The sequence below is a fragment of the Rhinopithecus bieti genome, unplaced genomic scaffold (genome assembly GCF_001698545.2).
Source record: "Rhinopithecus bieti isolate Rb0 unplaced genomic scaffold, ASM169854v2 scaffold_38981, whole genome shotgun sequence".
Lineage (NCBI taxonomy): Eukaryota > Metazoa > Chordata > Mammalia > Primates > Cercopithecidae > Rhinopithecus > Rhinopithecus bieti.
In genome coordinates this window covers 1,295,663-1,312,140 of record NW_016819573.1, presented here as the reverse complement: position 1 = coordinate 1,312,140, position 16,478 = coordinate 1,295,663, and the positions used below count along the sequence as shown (strand labels likewise).

Here is a 16,478-nt window from a genome sequence, read left to right as displayed (position 1 = left end):
CGGCGGGGCGGGGGCGGCGGGAGGGGCTTCGGGCAGGTGCAGGACAGAGTTCTCCCCTGGCTGCACCCGCAGGTAGGCCTTGACCTTGTGGTGCCGGGCCTTGCCGTCGCTGAAGTCGATGACGCGGCACTCGTAGGTGCCTTCGTCCGTGGGCTTCACCCGAGACAGGCGCAGCTTGTGGGAGATGTTGCTGCCCACCACCTTGACCACCTGGGGGTGACAGAGAGACCGTGACCTGTCTATCCCGTGACAGTGGGGGAGAAGAAGAGTATGGGGGTCCCAGGATCCTAGGACTGGAGCCCCAGAAACACTCCCACAAGGGCCCACTGAGGTTTGCACAAGAGTGAGTTAAATAGCAAAAAAGTAAAAGCAACTGCCATGTCCATCAACAGACTGCATAACTATGCAGTGGTCTGTTCCCTGCATGAAGCACTGCAGATGGTCTGAAAGACGGAGCTAGAACTAGGCACGTGAGCTCAGTGGCAAACAGCAGAGGGAAAGCTCTCACTGCTGCCTGCCCCCAGGGGATGCCATTTATGTAAATTAACACAGAAACCTACTCTATACTGGTTTTGGGGTCTTCCAGGTGTGGAAGTTTAAAATAGACAGGAGGGAACACCAGGACCTCCTCACAGTGGTGGACTCTGGGCCAGAACACAGGGGAGGAAGTGGACCTGGTGTAGACTACAAAGCAAAGTCTTCATTTAGTCTGAAAGTGTACATTTCCTAAAAAAAAAAAATAATAGAGGTGCCTGCAGTCCCAGCTACTACTCAGGAGGCTGAGGTGCGAGGACTGTTTGAGCCCGGGAGTTTGAGGCTTGCAGTGAGCCATGATCGCACCACTGCACTAGCTTAGGTGACAGAGTGAGACCGGTCTTTTAAAAACCAAACCAGGCCAAGTGTGGTGGCTCAAGCCTGTAATCCCAGCACTTTGGGAGGCCGAGACGGGCGGATCACGAGGTCAGGAGATCGAGACCATCCTGGCTAACATGGTGAAACCCCGTCTCTACTAAAATACAAAAAAAAAAACTAGCCGAGCGAGGTGGCGGGCGCCTGTAGTCCCAGCTACTCGGGAGGCTGAGGCAGGAGAATGGCGTAAACCCGGGAGGCGGAGCTTGCAGTGAGCTGAGATCTGGCCACTGCACTCCAGTCCGGGCGACAGAGCGAGACTCTGCCTCAAAAAACAACAACAACAACAACAAAAAAAAACCAAACCAGGCCAAGTGTGGTGGCTCATGCCTGGAATCCCAGCACTTTGGGAGGCCAAGGCAGCCAGATCACTTGAAGTCAGGAGTTTGAGCCCAGGCAACATGGGGAAACCCTGTCTCTACTAAAAATACAAAAACTAGCCGGGGGTGTGGTGGTGCATGCCTGTAATCCCAGCTACTCGTGAGGCTGAGGCATGAAAATCACTTGAACAACCTGAGAGGCGGAGGTTGCAGTGAGCCGAGACTGCACCACCGCACTCCAGCCTGGGCGACAGTGTGAGACTCTGTCTCAAAAAAATAAATAAATTAAATAAAATAACACAATAAAAAACAAAACAAAACAATATAAAGGCTGATGACAAATATATCAGGATGCTGATAACTATTCACTCTACTTGGGGGGAGCAAGGATGTTTGTTATATTCATCTTTGTACTTTGACTTTTTGTTTTATTTGGTTGGGTTTTTACATTTCTGTTTTAAAATGGGAATATCACTTTTAGAGTAAAGTGCACACAGCCCGAGGAAATGTTTCCTGTGTAAGCACCATCCAGAGCAAAGCATGGGACATTCGTGACCCCCCAGAGCACACCCTTCACTCAGCAATACTTCCCCCACTGGGGTCCCCCGCTTTCTGACTGACGTCTGTCACCATAGATAGGTTTTTTTCTGTTTTGGAACTCTTGTATGTGTGTGTGGCTTCTTTCCTGTGCCTGGCTTTTTCGACACAACCTGTTATCGGTGAGATTTCTCCATGTTGCTGCCTGCATCTATTGGTTTGTTTGTTTGAGACAGAGTCTCTGTTGCCAAGCCTGGAGTGCAGTGGCGTGATCTCAGCTCACTGCAACCTCCACCTCCCAGTTCAAGCAGTTCTCATGCCTCAGCCTCCCCAGTAGCTGGGATTACAGGCACCCGCCACCATGTCCAGCTAATTTTTGTATTTTTAGTAGAGATGGGGTTTCACCATGTTGGCCAGGCTGGTCCCGAACTCCTGGCCTCAATTGATCAACCCACCTCAGCCTCCCGAAGTGCCAGGATTATAGGTGTGAGCCACCATGCCCGACCATCCATTTGTTCTTTTCCATTGCCGTGTAGTATTCCATCACATGCATACTGCACAATTTGTTTATGTGATCACCCATCGATGGACATTTGTGTGATTTCCAGATTAAAGCTCTTATGAATAAACCTGCCCTGAACATAAAGTAGCCGTAGGTGTTTTTTTTTTTCAATTAAAAAAGAAAAAGCAGACGGACAGTTATATAAGATACACCACTGGGGAAGCTGGCTGACGGGTACAGGGGACTTAATGACCTATTTTTGAAACTTTTCCTGAGCCTATGACTCAAAATAAAAGGTTTTTTTCTTTAAAAAAAGAAGAAGAAGAAGGATTTGGGCCTATGGAGAGGGGTAATGGTGGTGGGAGGGGGCTTCCCTCCTTCCCTGGCCCCTTCTTCTTAGAGAAAACAAAACAAAACAAAACAAAACATAAAAACCCACCCGCAGTCCCTCTCCTGCCTGGACAGAACAGTGGAGGTCAGTTCTCAGCTGCCAGTCGCTGATCCCCTTCCCAGACAGCTTTGTAGGTTCAGGTGAGTGGGCCTCAGACCTGTGGCCTACTGGTCTCTTCCTTCTGGAAGGACAACGAACTGGCTTGTTCCTGCCAAGCCCCAGCTCCTAGAGAGGGAAGCCCAGCTTCTGGCTCCAGGTGGGATGCCCCTGCTGGTCACCCCTGCAGTGAGGGGGCTGGGATGAGAAAGCATGGCCTCTGCATGCAGCCTGCAGATGTTTCTGAGCCTGGGCTGGGCACTCACATGTGTGACTTCTAATCATCTCACCAATCTGCCCTGGGGAGGCCTCTTTCATCAACCTCCCCAATGGGAACTCTTGCTGACCTCATGGCCTTTGTGCGTGCTGGGCCCTCTGCCTGTGTGGGGTTCCCTGTTCATCTTCACCTGCTTGGTTCCCATTCATCCTAAATGTCACCTCCTCCAAGAAATTGACCCCTGTCCCCACTCCCTCCTATTTCCTGCATAGCAGTCTTCTCATTTTGAATTGTGTATTTGTCTGTTGACTTGATTTTGGGTTCTCTCCCTGGCTAAACCATACCCGCCATGAAAGCAGGGACAATATTTATTTTGTCCATGTGAGTGGTTATCACAGAGCCCAGCACTCCATAAATAATCATCAACATTTTTGCAATGAACGGACCCATGACCTTCTTTCTCCAACTGAAGTGGTACTCAGATGTCATGCTTTCTAATTTTAAGCCACATGCACACGATGATACGGTTTGGCTCTGTGTCGCCACCCAAATCGCATCTCGAATTATAATCCCCACGTGTTGAGGGTGGGGCCTGGTAGGAGGTGACTGGATCACGGGAACAGTTTTCTCCATGCTGTTCTCATGATAGTGAGTGAGTTCTCACAAGATCTGATGGTTTAAAAGTAGCAGTTTCCCCTTCGTTTCCTCTTCTCCTGCCACCACGTAAGACATGCCTTGCTTCCCTTTAACTTTATACCATTGTTGTAAGTTTTCTGAGGCCTCCCCAGCCATGCAGAATATTAAGTCAATTTAACCTCTTCTTCTTTGTGAATGACCCAGTCTCCGGTAGTTCTTTATGGCAGGGTGAATACCCATAATGATACCCACTTTGCAGATAGTGAAACTGAGGCTCCAAAAGAAGTGACTCGCCCAGAGGCACGGAGTCAGTGAGTGGCGGAACTGGGAAGAGGCTCCATGCACTCTCACCCTCCCAGTAGTGTGAGAGGCTCACGGAGGGCCACCAGTGCTGGCAGGGCCACAGGGAAGAGGAGAGTGTCCAGCAGTGGGGAGCCTGGCCTTCCTCCCTCATGCTGAGCCTTTCTGGCTGCCCATCATCCCCTATATGGAGGGAAAGCCTTCAGCGGAGGCACGGAGGTGGGACCCAGGCAGGACTTCCCCATGGCAAGCAGTGGGAAACCCTCCCAGGTGCCCCTCTGGCTGTGGGGGCACCTCCTCCCTAGTGCCAGGCCCTGCTGGAGCCCACCCTGTCCCTCTGACTCCATCACCTCTGCCCTGTGGTCCTGCGTGCTCTCTCCGGCGAGTTAGGAGATGCTGCTGCAAATGCGCAGCGGGAGCGAATTACCTCAACATCTGCTTCCCTCACGGATATTAATTATCCTTCATTTGTCAACCCCACAAGGCGCTAATGGAGTAATAACGCAAAGCGCTGGGAGCACTCGCTCCTAGGGAGGGAGCACCAAGCGAGGCCCAGCCCTCAGCCCACCCGCTCCCATCCCCCAGACGGGGCCACGAAGGCCTGGACGGCTCCCCAGGCAGCCAGATCCCTCCTCCCTGGCACGCCCTCTGCCAACAGACAGATGTGGCCTTCAGAAGCACAAGCTCTTCCTCTCTCAGAGAGGAGGAGGGCAGGGAGCACTGCAGGGAGTGATGGGAGGCCCGGCGCTGACCCTGACAAGTCACCAGCACTCTGGCCTTGGTTTTCCTGGGCTAAATTTGTCCATTCATTCAACAAGTATTTAGCAAGTGCCTACCACAATGAGCCAGCCAGATCCTGGTAATGCTGGCATGAGCTGACAGTCTAACAGAGAATCTAGACCCCTAACCCACAATCAAGCAACTCAGCGAGTGAACTTCCAACAGGACGAAGGGCGAGGACACATGTCAGACACGACTCCCTCCCAGTCCCTGTGGTCCACACCTCTAAGCACAATCTGGAGAAGGCGAATACTATATTTTTAACAAAAATAATAACAGCAACAGTAGTGCCAGTGGCTAATGTTTAAGAAGCCCCTGATCACTGTGAGATGATGTGATAAGTTTCACCAATCATTCTTTCTTTCTTTTATTTTTTGAGACAGGGTCTTGTTCTGTCACCCTAGGCTGGAGTGCAGTGGCATGACCATGGCTCACTGCAGCCTCAACCTCCTGGCCTCAAGCAATCCTCCCACTTCAGCACCCCCCCGACCTCCTGAGTAGCTGGGGCCACAAGTGCGCACCACCACTCCTGGCCAATTTTTGTATGCTTTTGTGGAGACAGGGGTCTCGCTGTATTGCCAAGGCTGGTCTCGAACTCCTGGGCTCAAGCAATCCTCCCTGCCTTGGCCTCCCAAAGTGCTGGGATTCTAGATGTGAGCCACCGCGCCCAGCCAAGCTTCATCAATCTTATTTAAACCTCACAATAACCCTGTGATGCAGGTGAAGACACTGAGACTCAGAGAGGTGAAGTGATTTTCTCAAGGCCACCCAGCTGGTGACAGAGTCCATACCCTACCCACCGCTCTGGGAGCCTTCTGAACAGTAAACTATAGGTCAGTCTTCTCATGTCTTTCTGAGGCCCCTAACCCTCCATGTCTTGGGGAAACCCAGCCCCAAACCTCATCAGAGGCCTCTCCCACAGGAGGGGGCCCAATATCCCACTCCAGGAGCAGCGTGTTGGATTTTATCCACCGTACACTATGCAGAAAGCCCTTCAGCCCAGCCCTCCAGGGCAACTGGAGAGCCCACGGAGAAAGGAGACCCCCACATGGTGACCCAGCTGTAAATCATAATCACCTCCACACGCATCGACAGGCCTTAGCTGTGCAATTAAGCACCTAATTACGCTGAAAGAGACAAGGCCGAACCCTGACCAGGGCCAAGTTCAGCCTCCTCCCTGCTCTCCCCACGGCCCAGGCTTTTCCGGGCACTGCAGGGATACCCTGAGGCCAGCTCACATTGGGCAGGCTGGGATCTTCTTCCAGCCATGCCAGAAGAATGGATTTGTACTCGTGATGCCAACCCTTGCCTTCACGTGGCCTCCTGGGAAGAGGGGGAGGCCCCAGGGAAGGTGCTGGGGTGAGGAATAGGGGTCAGATGGCTCCTGCCCCAGGCTGGGCCCTGTAATCAGCCTCTATCAGTTCCACCCGGCACTTCACTGACCCCTCAGCATGTTCAGAATCCAACTCAGGGTCTCCCCATACCTGGGCCCCAGAAGGTCTTACTGCTGTAGCCAAACTCTGCAATGGCCGTTTCTGTTTTCTTTCCACACTCTGCACACTCCACCCCTGAGCCCACTGACCTCCTCTAAACACCATCAGACCCCTTCCCCTTCTCTCCAGAATCCACATCCCCCAGCACTGGTGAAAGCAAGGTCCAGGGCTTCTCCCATCTGGGCCATCACCCCAGCCTCCTCCCAGGTCCACACAACCTTCCAGCCTCTTCTTCCATGACAGCCAGACCAATTTTTTCAAAATGCCCCCAACCTAAACTCTTCGATGGCCCCCATGGTGGCTGACAAGGCCCTTTGAGGTCTCTTCCCGGCCTGCCCCTCAGCCTCATTGGCCACTAGCAATTCCTCCAGCGCCCACACCCAGCCAAGTTCCCCACTCCTTGTCAAATCTTCCACACCTCAGTGCTCACCTCAAACATCACCTCCTCCAGGAAGCCCTCCTGGCCCCCCAGGCTAGATCAGATCCCCCGTTATAGCAGCTCTCCTCATTTTGGTCACAGTTGTAATTCTATTTTTTATCATGCATGATTACTGGATTAACACCCATCTCCCACACTGGACTGGGCGCACCCAGAGGGCAGGGAGGGTGTGTGTGTGAGACCATGGTCTTTCCAGAGTCATCTTTGTTTAACTCAGCTTCCAACCACGAGCCGTTTACAGTGATGAAGTCCCCCAGGAAGGAGGGTATGTGTGGAGAATTTTACCTCGTCTTAAAATTGGGAAGTTGTGGACTACCTCTGCTTGCAAAACTGGTTAAGAGGAAAATTAACCTCAATTCTAGCACAAAGGACTTTAGTTAGATCGAAAGAAAAACTTCCGGAACTTGAAAATGGCCAATAAGCAGAAATGTTTGCCTGAGCCACGGAAATGATTCCACCTAATGTTGGAATCCTTAGCAGATGCAAGCTACCAAGGGAGATATTTTTAAGCCAGGGCCCTTCCCTGGGCCCAAGTTAAATGAGATAATTCATGTAAAGTGCTCGTCATGGCTCCTAACATATGGTAAGCACTCAATAAATGCTAGTTGCTATATTATTATTATCATTATTATTTTCTCACAGATGCCTATCCTCCCACATAAATGATGTCCTTACGAGTGCAGCAGTGCGATCTCGGCTCACTGAAGCCCCTGCCTCCTGGGTTCAAGCGATTCTCCCATCTCAGTCTCCCAAGTATCTGGGACTACAGGTGCGCACCACCACACCTGGCTAATTTTTGTATATTTAGTAGAGACGGGGTTTCACTGTGTTGGCCAGGCTGGTCTCAAACTCCTGACCTCAGATGACCCGCCCACCTTGGCTTCCCAAAGTGCTGGGATTACAGGTGTGCACTGAGCCCAGCATCTGAATTTTTTTTTTTATTCCCTTGCCCACGTCCTGCTGTCTTGCTAGGAATAAGAGTTTTATGAGTCACAAATTCACGTTAACAAGTTTCCACCGTAGGAACCACTGTCATTCACATAGCCTAATCCATAGCACTTTACAGTTTCCAAAGTGTTTCATATGTGCCTTCAACAACAGCTAACTGAGGAAAAGGGAGAGTCGAGGAGGTGGCAGAGCTGGAACCAGGACTCAGCTCCTGGGATGCTAAGTGCTGGCCCCACTGTGTCCTCACAGTCCCCGCCTGGCAGTCAGCACAGCCGACTCTCAGAGTCTGAATCTTCACAAGGCCAACAGAGCCACCCTGGCAGGTTCACGAAGCCCTCCCCGCACCAAGCCCCCCGAAGCTGACAGCATTTTCTTACCCTCAACCTTGGACCATTATTATTTGATCACAGATGCCTGTCCTCCCACGTAAATGATCTCCCTGTGAGATTCTGGGATTCCACCAGCCTGTAGACTGCACTCTTTGGCTTAGACAGTGTTTTTCAAAAGATCTAATTAGGTCCCAATAGTCAAAACTCAGGAGATACTCCACTAAAATGGGGATTTTTAGAAGTCATGGGAATATGGGGCCTAGGTCCCTGCCTGGCTCAGCGGTTCCCTGTAGACACAGGGTCTGAGCTTCCCGGGCCCCCTCATGAGCTCTTTCACTGGTTCACGTCATGTCACCGGTATGCATATGTGAACAGACATGGGATCCACACTGTGGTGGCAAGTCCATGTACAAACATCTGGCCGGGCACAGTGCCTCATGCCTGTAATCCCAACACTTGGGGATGCTGGGGCAGGAGGATCACCTGAGGTCAGGAGTTCGAGACCAGCCTGGTCAACATGGTGAAACCCCGTCTCTACTAAAAATACCAAAAAAAAAAAAAAAAAAAAAAAAAATTAGCCAGGCATGGTGGCATGCTCCTGTGGTCCCAGCTACTGGGGAAGCTGAAGCAGGAGAATTTCTCGAACTCAGGAGGCGGAGGTTGCAGTGAGCCGACATCGCGCCACTGCACTCCAGCCTGGGTGACAACAGTGAAACTCCATCTCAAAAAATAAAATAAAATAAAATAATAAAATAAAATAAAATAAATACGTGTATGGTTCACACACACATTGGCCTGGGCGTATGTCTGTGTGTGTGATAGTTATTCATCAAATATTTATTGGGTACCTACTACACCATGCCAGGCTCTGTGCTAGACTCTGGAAATGCAAAAGTGAGTCAAGCAGGCTCAGTCCCAGTGCCCCCCATCTCTGGGAGAGACAGTCACGAAGCAAAAACTCACACAAGTGGATAATGACAACTAGAAATACAGCCAGCAGGGAAATGGGAGGGGCGCCAGCTGGGTCACAAGTTCAAGGGACGCTTCCCCGAGCTGAGTGGGAAGAGAAAGAGAAACAGCTTTGCAGGCAGGGGGACCAGCCTGTGCAAAGGCCTGGAGGTGGGAAGGAATGGGAAGGTGGAAAGGCTGCCAGGGTCGGCAGGGGAGGGGGAATGAGGTCAGGCAAGAGGAGGTGAGGCTGGAGGGTGGGCAGAGCAATCGTGCAGTTCTGAAGGCCACGGAGAAAAGTTTGGGCTGCCTCCTCAGACTGCAGGAATCCAGGGAGAGTACCTGTGTATTAGGAATGGTTGTTCCTATGGCACTGTCTGCACGAGGAGCTTGGCCCATGCCTGTTTGCGTGCTTCCTAACCAGACCCTAGGAGCCCCAGCTGGTGCAGGCATTGCAGGGGCTGGAGGTGGGTGGGTAGGGGTAATTGCACATTCATGCTGAGCACATTTATTTTATTTAACTAATTAGCGTCATCGCATTCCCCTCATGTGGGACCCAGCAGCCTGGAATTCTAATCCTCTAAGTCAATTAGATTATTCTCTCCTTTGCCAGAGCTGCTCCTTAAACCCCAAGCAAAATTATAGGAGAAAGGGCTGTGATGAACAGGGTATTAATATGCACACAGATCTACCTGTCTGGGCTTAACGGATGGGTGTTTGGGCCAGAAACGGGGCATTCGATATGGATGCGCCCTTGGCAGAGGGTGGGGGTGGACCCACAGCCACCCTGAGCTGGATGGAAATGGCTTGAATTTTCAGACCCCAACTGTGCCCTGGGCCAGACAGCACAAATGATGCTTTGAAGGTCCTTGCTCTCTCATCCACCCCCTTCCGCCTGAAGGGGCTGCAGGAGCCTCCTCCCTGGCCTCTCTGCCTCCATAATGCCACCTCTGATGCCCGACATGGCACCCCAATGATCCCTGTGCCCAGTCTCCACATGGTGACCTTGGTTTGGGGGTGCGGCTCCTCTGTTCATCCCTGTCGAATTGGACTTGGGGACCTGAGCTCCCCTACAAGTCCTTGAAAAGTTGTGGAAGAATCAAGCAAAAAAGGGTGAATTTAGAAAGACTTCCCCATCATGCGCATGCGCGCACACACACACGCATTCATAACCCACGGGCACCTGCCTTTTCTGAGTGTGTTGCTGGTAGATGTCTAGCCTCCTGCCAGGCTGACCTGACGCCCCATGCACAAATCTTGCCTCATTGCATGGCCACATGTGTCCCCGGGCGGGTCCCCTCCACTCCGTGTTCTCTCCCCCATTCACCTCCTTTCTCCCTCCTGTCTGCCTCTCCCAGGACCGGCTTTGGGTGCCCCCTCCTTCACAAAAGTTGTCACTCCCTGAACTCCCCTGGGCCCCAGCTGCACTGACCTGCAGCACAGCCCGGTGACAAAGAGCTTGAGCCCTGAAGCCAGGTAGCTCAGCAACACCAGTCACCCTTGATATGACTCGGGCAAGTCCTTGACCTCCTGAGCCTCAGCTGCCCCACCTGCAAAATGGGTGAATGCTTGGCCCTTCTTATAGAGGGTGGCTACTAACAAATGAGTCAATAAATAAGAAGGCCTGCCCAGTCCTGAAATCCTTTGGCTAGAGTGCCCCCACCCTGTCCCCAGTGCCAGATCACCGAGTGACCCTGAGATGGCGTAACACTCAGTAATGATAGGCCAAAAAAAGCTGGCTCAGGCTCATTAGACCTCGTTGGTTCCCCAAATAAAAAATGCTGCTGAAACAAGCCTGAAGGCACCAGGACGCACACAGCCTTAGCCCCGACAGGAGAAAATGCATCTTCTCTCCCCTGTCATTTTTCGTGCCCATCATTGAACGAACTTGAAAAATCTCCGGCTTTTAAAAAACAGAGCAGGGCCATTTTTTTCCCTTCTCTTTTTGTTCTCTTCCATCTTCTTGCCCAAGCTCCCTGCTGAACTGGACCCCAATTTTTTTTAAGTCACAGCTGTGCCCTCCATTAGAGCCCTTTCGAGAAGTCATTATCAAAACTCACACTTATTTTGGTTGCCTCCTTCCCTGCGTCTTCCTGCTGAGATGCTTTTAGCTGTTAGGAGTGGGGAGGGGTGGAGAGAGCAGAGACAAGGTGTTAGCACAGGGTGGGGGTGGGGTGGCAGTGTGGGGAGACACATTATAGGGATACAGACAACAGCTAAGATTCTCATGATAGCAGATGAGGCTCGGGGGCCATGGAGTCTGGAGTTGGGTTCCCTCAGCTTTCTGTATCCACTCAGGGGACAGAGGGGATGTCAGAGTAAAAGAAGATAATGGAAGTATGTAGAAAACTGACCACATTTGTGCATTTAGACACACAAGGGTACTTTGGTATGTATTGGAGGGAGTGTGAACAGGCAGAAATCTAAGCGTCGGCTTGGTACGTTGTTAGGAGCGTGTTTGTCTGTACTCTTGATCACTCTGAGAGTGTGTTTGTACTTTCAGGCGTGTCACCCATGTGAACGTGTGTGCAGATGCTGTGGGAACCCTACCCACATTCCCCACCTTCGCAAGCTGACCCTGGAGGCTTTCAACCGCAGCCACTTGCAACGGTTTGCCTAAGGGCTTTCTCTGGCCACTGGAGTCCTCTAAGCCTGCATGTGGCAGGGCTGGAAGTGTTGGGGAGCTGACACCTCCAGAAGCAACACAGAGTGTGATATGCCTTTGGGCACATGTGAGACACTCATGAACATGGGGAGTGTATGAGTGTGCCAATGTGTGTTTGTGAATGTGTGCAGATACATGTGGTCGTATATGAACGGGTGGGCAGATCTCTATGTGTTTGCGTGTTCATTAGCGTATACATATGTGTAAGGATGCGGATGATTCAGATGGAGTTCCTCCAAGAGCTGACCTTGAGACAAAGGTCAAGTAGTTTATTTGGGAGGTGATCCCAGGAAGCACAAGTAGGGGAGAAGGTGAGTGAAACCAAAAAAGGGAAGAAAGTTAATAATGGGAGGTATGTTGCCGGTTAGTTACCACTGTAGGCAATTGGAGCTTCATCCCACTGGGCACTCGGGGAGACAGTGAAGAACATGCTTCGGTCATCCCAGCTGAGGGCAAGGGAACTGGGGCATGCATCCTCCAACTTTGCAGGTCACTGGTGGGGGCTGCTTCTGTCTATTGAGTCCCCTGCTCCTCCTGCTTGCCTTGCTGGCTGGCAGGCTCTGGTGTCCAGAGAAAACCCTCAAGCAGAGCCGGAGGAGCTGGCAGTTGGCAGTGGGCTGGTCCCAGGCATGCTGCACACCGGGCATGGGGCAGAGCCCTCACAGCATCTGCTCTACAGGTGTGTACACACGAGCATGCACGTGTAGAGGGGCGAGCACGTGTGCAGCCAAGGGTGTGTTGGGAGCCTGGTGCACACCTGCATGTGTGCCTGTGAATGAACTCAGCATTTGCAGAGCTCTTTACAAAAAGGCTGCCTGTGTGGCCTGGAGAAGTGGTGGGAAGCGAGTCACAAGACCTACCTTGCTCCATAACCTGAAGCCAGCTTGTCCCTCTGGCCTCAGTTTCCTCACCTGTACCCTGAAGGGAGGCCCTCTGTGCTCTGGAAGGCCCTTCTTGCTGTGGCCATTTCAAGTGTTTAGCCTAGCTCTGCCTCCTGCCCGTTCCCCCAGATAAGCCTCCATGATCACCTAAAACCCCCACCCCAGGAGGAAGAAGGGAGGGAGACAGCTGTGTGGTGTGGAGAACAGCGCTGGAGCCCACATCCCTCAGAGGAGAAGAGGGGCAGAGAGATACCCCTACCCCAGGGACCAGGACTTCCCCATCCCAGCTTGGCATCTCCCCAGGGGCATTACCTGGTTCGAGGCCCACGACTGCTTGTCGGTCCAGTCCCGGTGGCTCCGTACGTACCACCACTGGATCTCCAGCGAGTAGGAGGGGGAGCCGCTGCCACGGAAGGAGCAGGCCATCTCCACGTCCTCGCCCGTCCGTGCTGTCATGTCATGGGGTGTCTCTGTGAACAGGGCTGTGCAAGAAACAGGGGGAAGAGTGGCGGGGCTCAGGAAACCACAGAGCTGATGGTAAGGGAGGTGGAGAACGTAGGAGCAGCTGGCCCTGCACGGGTGGAGGGGGTGGGGGTACCCACAAGCCCGCTGGTGGGAGTGGTCTGGCTTCAGGTGGGCACCCGAGAAGCTCAGTAAGGTGGGCCAAGGGTGCGTGCAGCAGCCAACGTGAGATGGGGATGAGGGAGTAGGTGTCGGCCTTGGAGGCCACACCAGCAGCTGGGTGCTGTGGCAGAGCATGCCAGGGATCAGAGAAGGGCTGGGCTGGATGTGGACAGCAAGAAGGCCCGGGAGGAGCTGCCGCTCTCATCAGCTCTTCCAGGTTCTTCCAGTCACCCAGCTCGGTTCCCCTCCTGAGTTACTCCAGTGTCCATGTACAGCAGCCAGCGCCATCTTTGCAAAACCAAATCAGATGTGGCCTCTCCCCTGCTTAGAACCCTCCCCTGGGACCCCAGGTATAGGGATCGGCACCCGTTCCCCTGGCTTCCTCCCTGTCCTGTGGACACACCTCCCTTTCCAGCCTCACTCTTGCTCTGGCTGTTCTCCTTCTGGAATGCCCTTCCCTCCGCCCCTCTTTGCCCGGCTGGCTCCTTCAGATCTGGCAAAGCTCAGCTCACATGTCACCCCCAAAAAGGTCCTCCTTGAGGATCCCAAGAAGGTCCCCCACCTCCTGCCTTGTCCCGTTGCCTGTGGCAGGTCCGGGAGGACAGGGACATAGAGCTCCTGCAGCTGGCAGTTGCTGGTGCAGAGTGGCTGCTCGGTGGATGGAATGGGTGCAGAATTCTTCACCCTCTCAGGGCACCCAGGGTGAGGTGGGAGCCAGTCCTGCCTCCTGCCCCATGCAGGGCCCAGCTCTCCACCACAGCCCAGGGCAGACGGTTCCCCTGGCCCAGCAGGAGGCCTGCTCCATCCGCCATCCTCCATCCCACCAGGTAAATGAGAAAACACATCCCCACTTCATGTGGCCCAGCGCCCCTCCCCACCATATGCTCTGTCTCCTGTCTCCCCAAACAAATATTGTCCTGAGATGTAATTAGAATTCTTTCCTCTTCTCAGGAGAGATTATCTCACTCTGGAAAGACGCCTGGCAACGTGCAGGTCACCCAGGAATGTTGTGGCTGTCAATCCCCCAGCCCCCACCCTGTTCCTCCTGGTGCTGCAACCTAACAGGGTCCCCTGGCCCAGAGGGGCAGATTCCCAGCCCCTGGAGTCCTCACCACCCCAGCTCAGCTTAGGGCAGGAGGAAGAGGGAGTCCTGGGCTAGGAGGTGAAATCCTAGATTTAGGCCCCTGCTCTGGGGCCACCTCTCTCGTCCCCCTGTCCCCAGGATACTGACGCTGATGCGAATTGACAAAGGACTCCATCTGGAAGCTTCTGCCGTTTCTCCTCGTGCAGCTCTACTTGAGCAATGGGTTTCTGGGCTGAGAGCAAGTTTGAGATGTCCCTAATCCTCAAGGTCAAGGGTTTAGAAAGCAGCTCATGGAGGTTCCCTGCTTGCTGAGGCTTGCAAGTCCCAGCTGCTGTTCTGTAAACAAGGCCTGGTTGGTTAATAGGACTAAATGTCTGGGGTCCTGAACATGCGCGAGGGGTGGTGTGGGGCGCCATCCCATGCAGCCCACTTCAAAGCTGTGACCCTTCTTATCCCCAATAAGGAAGAGTCAATGCGGGTGCCTAGAGGGAAGGTCCCTCCCCCACATCACTGTGAGGGCCACCCCATCCTTCCAGGAGAGCAACCCAGAAACTAGTCAACCTGGGCTCCCTCTCTCCTCTCTCCCCTCCCACATTCAGTCTTCAAGGAACCCTGTGGGTCCTGCCTCCCAACACTTCCAGGATCTGGCTCCTTCTCCCCACTCCGCTGCCTTCCCGGGGCCAAGCTGCCGTCCTCTCTCACCTGCAACAGTGAGGAAAGCTCAGTGGCCTCCCGCTTCCACTCTTCCTCCCCGACAAGCTATTTTCACACAGCAGCCAGACATACCTTGGCAAAACATAAATCAGTCCCTGTCCCTGCTCTACTCACCACTCTCCCAGGGCATCCTCCTACCCACAGTAGCAGCAGTCCTCACTGCCTCTGCCTCCCAAAATGCTGGGATTACAGGTATGAGCCACCATGCCCAGCCAAGAGGATTGCTCGTGCCCAGGAGGTCAAGGCTGCAGCGAGCCTCGAACGCACCACTGTACTCCAGATGGTTGACAGGGCCCTCCATGGGAGGCCATTCCCCTCTGGTGTTGGCCTCTGCCTGACTCCCTGCTCCTATTCCTACCACAGCGGCCTCCTTTCAGCTCCTTACCCGGGCATCCCAGTTGAGATTCCACCTCAAGACCTTTGCACCTGCCGATTCCTCTGCCTAGAACACCCTCTCCTCAGACTCCTCTGAAACAGCCATCCCTCCCATGGCTCCCTCCCTCCCCTGCCGCAGGATCCTGCTCAAAGCCTTCTTCCTTCGGGAGGCCTTCCCTGACTACCTCATTTAAACCCAGCACTTCAAACCACCCTTCCCCACAACGCCATCAGCACTGGCCAACAGGACTTTCTGCCGTGAGGAGGGTGTTCTGCACCCGAGCTGGTGCAGTAGCCAGCAGTCACCTGTGTCTGCTGAGCACATGACATGTGACAGAGGACCTGAATTTTACATTTTATTTAATTTTACTTCGTTTAAGCATCAATGTTAATAGCTACTTGCAAGTAATGGCTACTATGTTGGACAGCACAGCTAATATGCCTATTTTACGTATGTTTACTGTCGGCCTTCCCTCCCAGCTCCTACAGCAGTGCCTGGCACATAGCAGATGCTCAATAAATACATTTTATTTGGACACAGGGTCTTGCTCTGTTGTCTAGGCTGGAGTGCAGTGTGCATTCAAGGCTTGCAGCAGCCTTGACCTCCAGGGCACAAACAACCGTCTCACCTCAGCCCCCTGAGTAGCTGGAACTACAGGCGCGAGCCACCATGCTCAACTGGTTTTTTGAATTTTTTGTAGAGACATGGTCTTGCTTTTTGCCTAGGCTGGACTTGAACCCCTGGGCTCAAGCAGTCTCCCTGCCTTGGCCTCCCAAAGTGCTGAGATTACAGGTAAGGTATGAGCCACCACGCCCAGCCAGTAAGTGCTTTTTGAATGAATGAATAAACAGCCTTAGCTGGGCAGTGGTGGAGAAGGGTCCAGAGCTAGGAGGACCCTGCCCTGAGAGTCCTGGGCCAGGTCTCGCCCTCGGAGTCTTCCCTGACACCCACTTGCCACCTCGAGCGGAACACAAGGAGATAGTGAGGAGCCTGCACGGGAAGGGCACAAGAGGTGATTCTAGCGGGTTGCCGGTCCCTCGTCCAAGATGGTGGATTCTGCCTTGATTCATGTCCCTCCTGCCCAACACCAGGGCACCAGGGGCCTTTGCAAACAGGAGGAGAGGGGGTGAGGACCCTGGTTGGATCTGGTATGACCACCAGTGTGACCCTGGCTGGTCAAAAGACAGTGGAGGGACACAGCTGTGGCCTCTCCAGGTGCCATTGCCTGAGCCATGGAAATCAGAGAGTGCCTCCACTTCCCCTCTTCCAGTGGGGAAATGGCTCCAGAG

The 16,478-nt window shown here is 53.2% G+C and overlaps 1 protein-coding gene across 1 annotated transcript in view; it reads right to left on the bottom strand.

The window, feature by feature from the left end:
* The window catches only part of VSTM2L (V-set and transmembrane domain containing 2 like), a 44,232-nt gene that overhangs the window by 1,387 nt on the left and 26,367 nt on the right, over nt 1–16,478 (bottom strand). Inside the window, exons 2-4 of the mRNA XM_017859136.1 lie at nt 12,704–12,873; nt 10,906–10,956; nt 1–210 (exon numbers count right to left, since the gene is read on the bottom strand). Of these exons, the coding sequence (XP_017714625.1) occupies nt 1–210; nt 10,906–10,956; nt 12,704–12,873 (431 nt within the window). The remainder of the gene's footprint in view (nt 211–10,905; nt 10,957–12,703; nt 12,874–16,478) is intronic.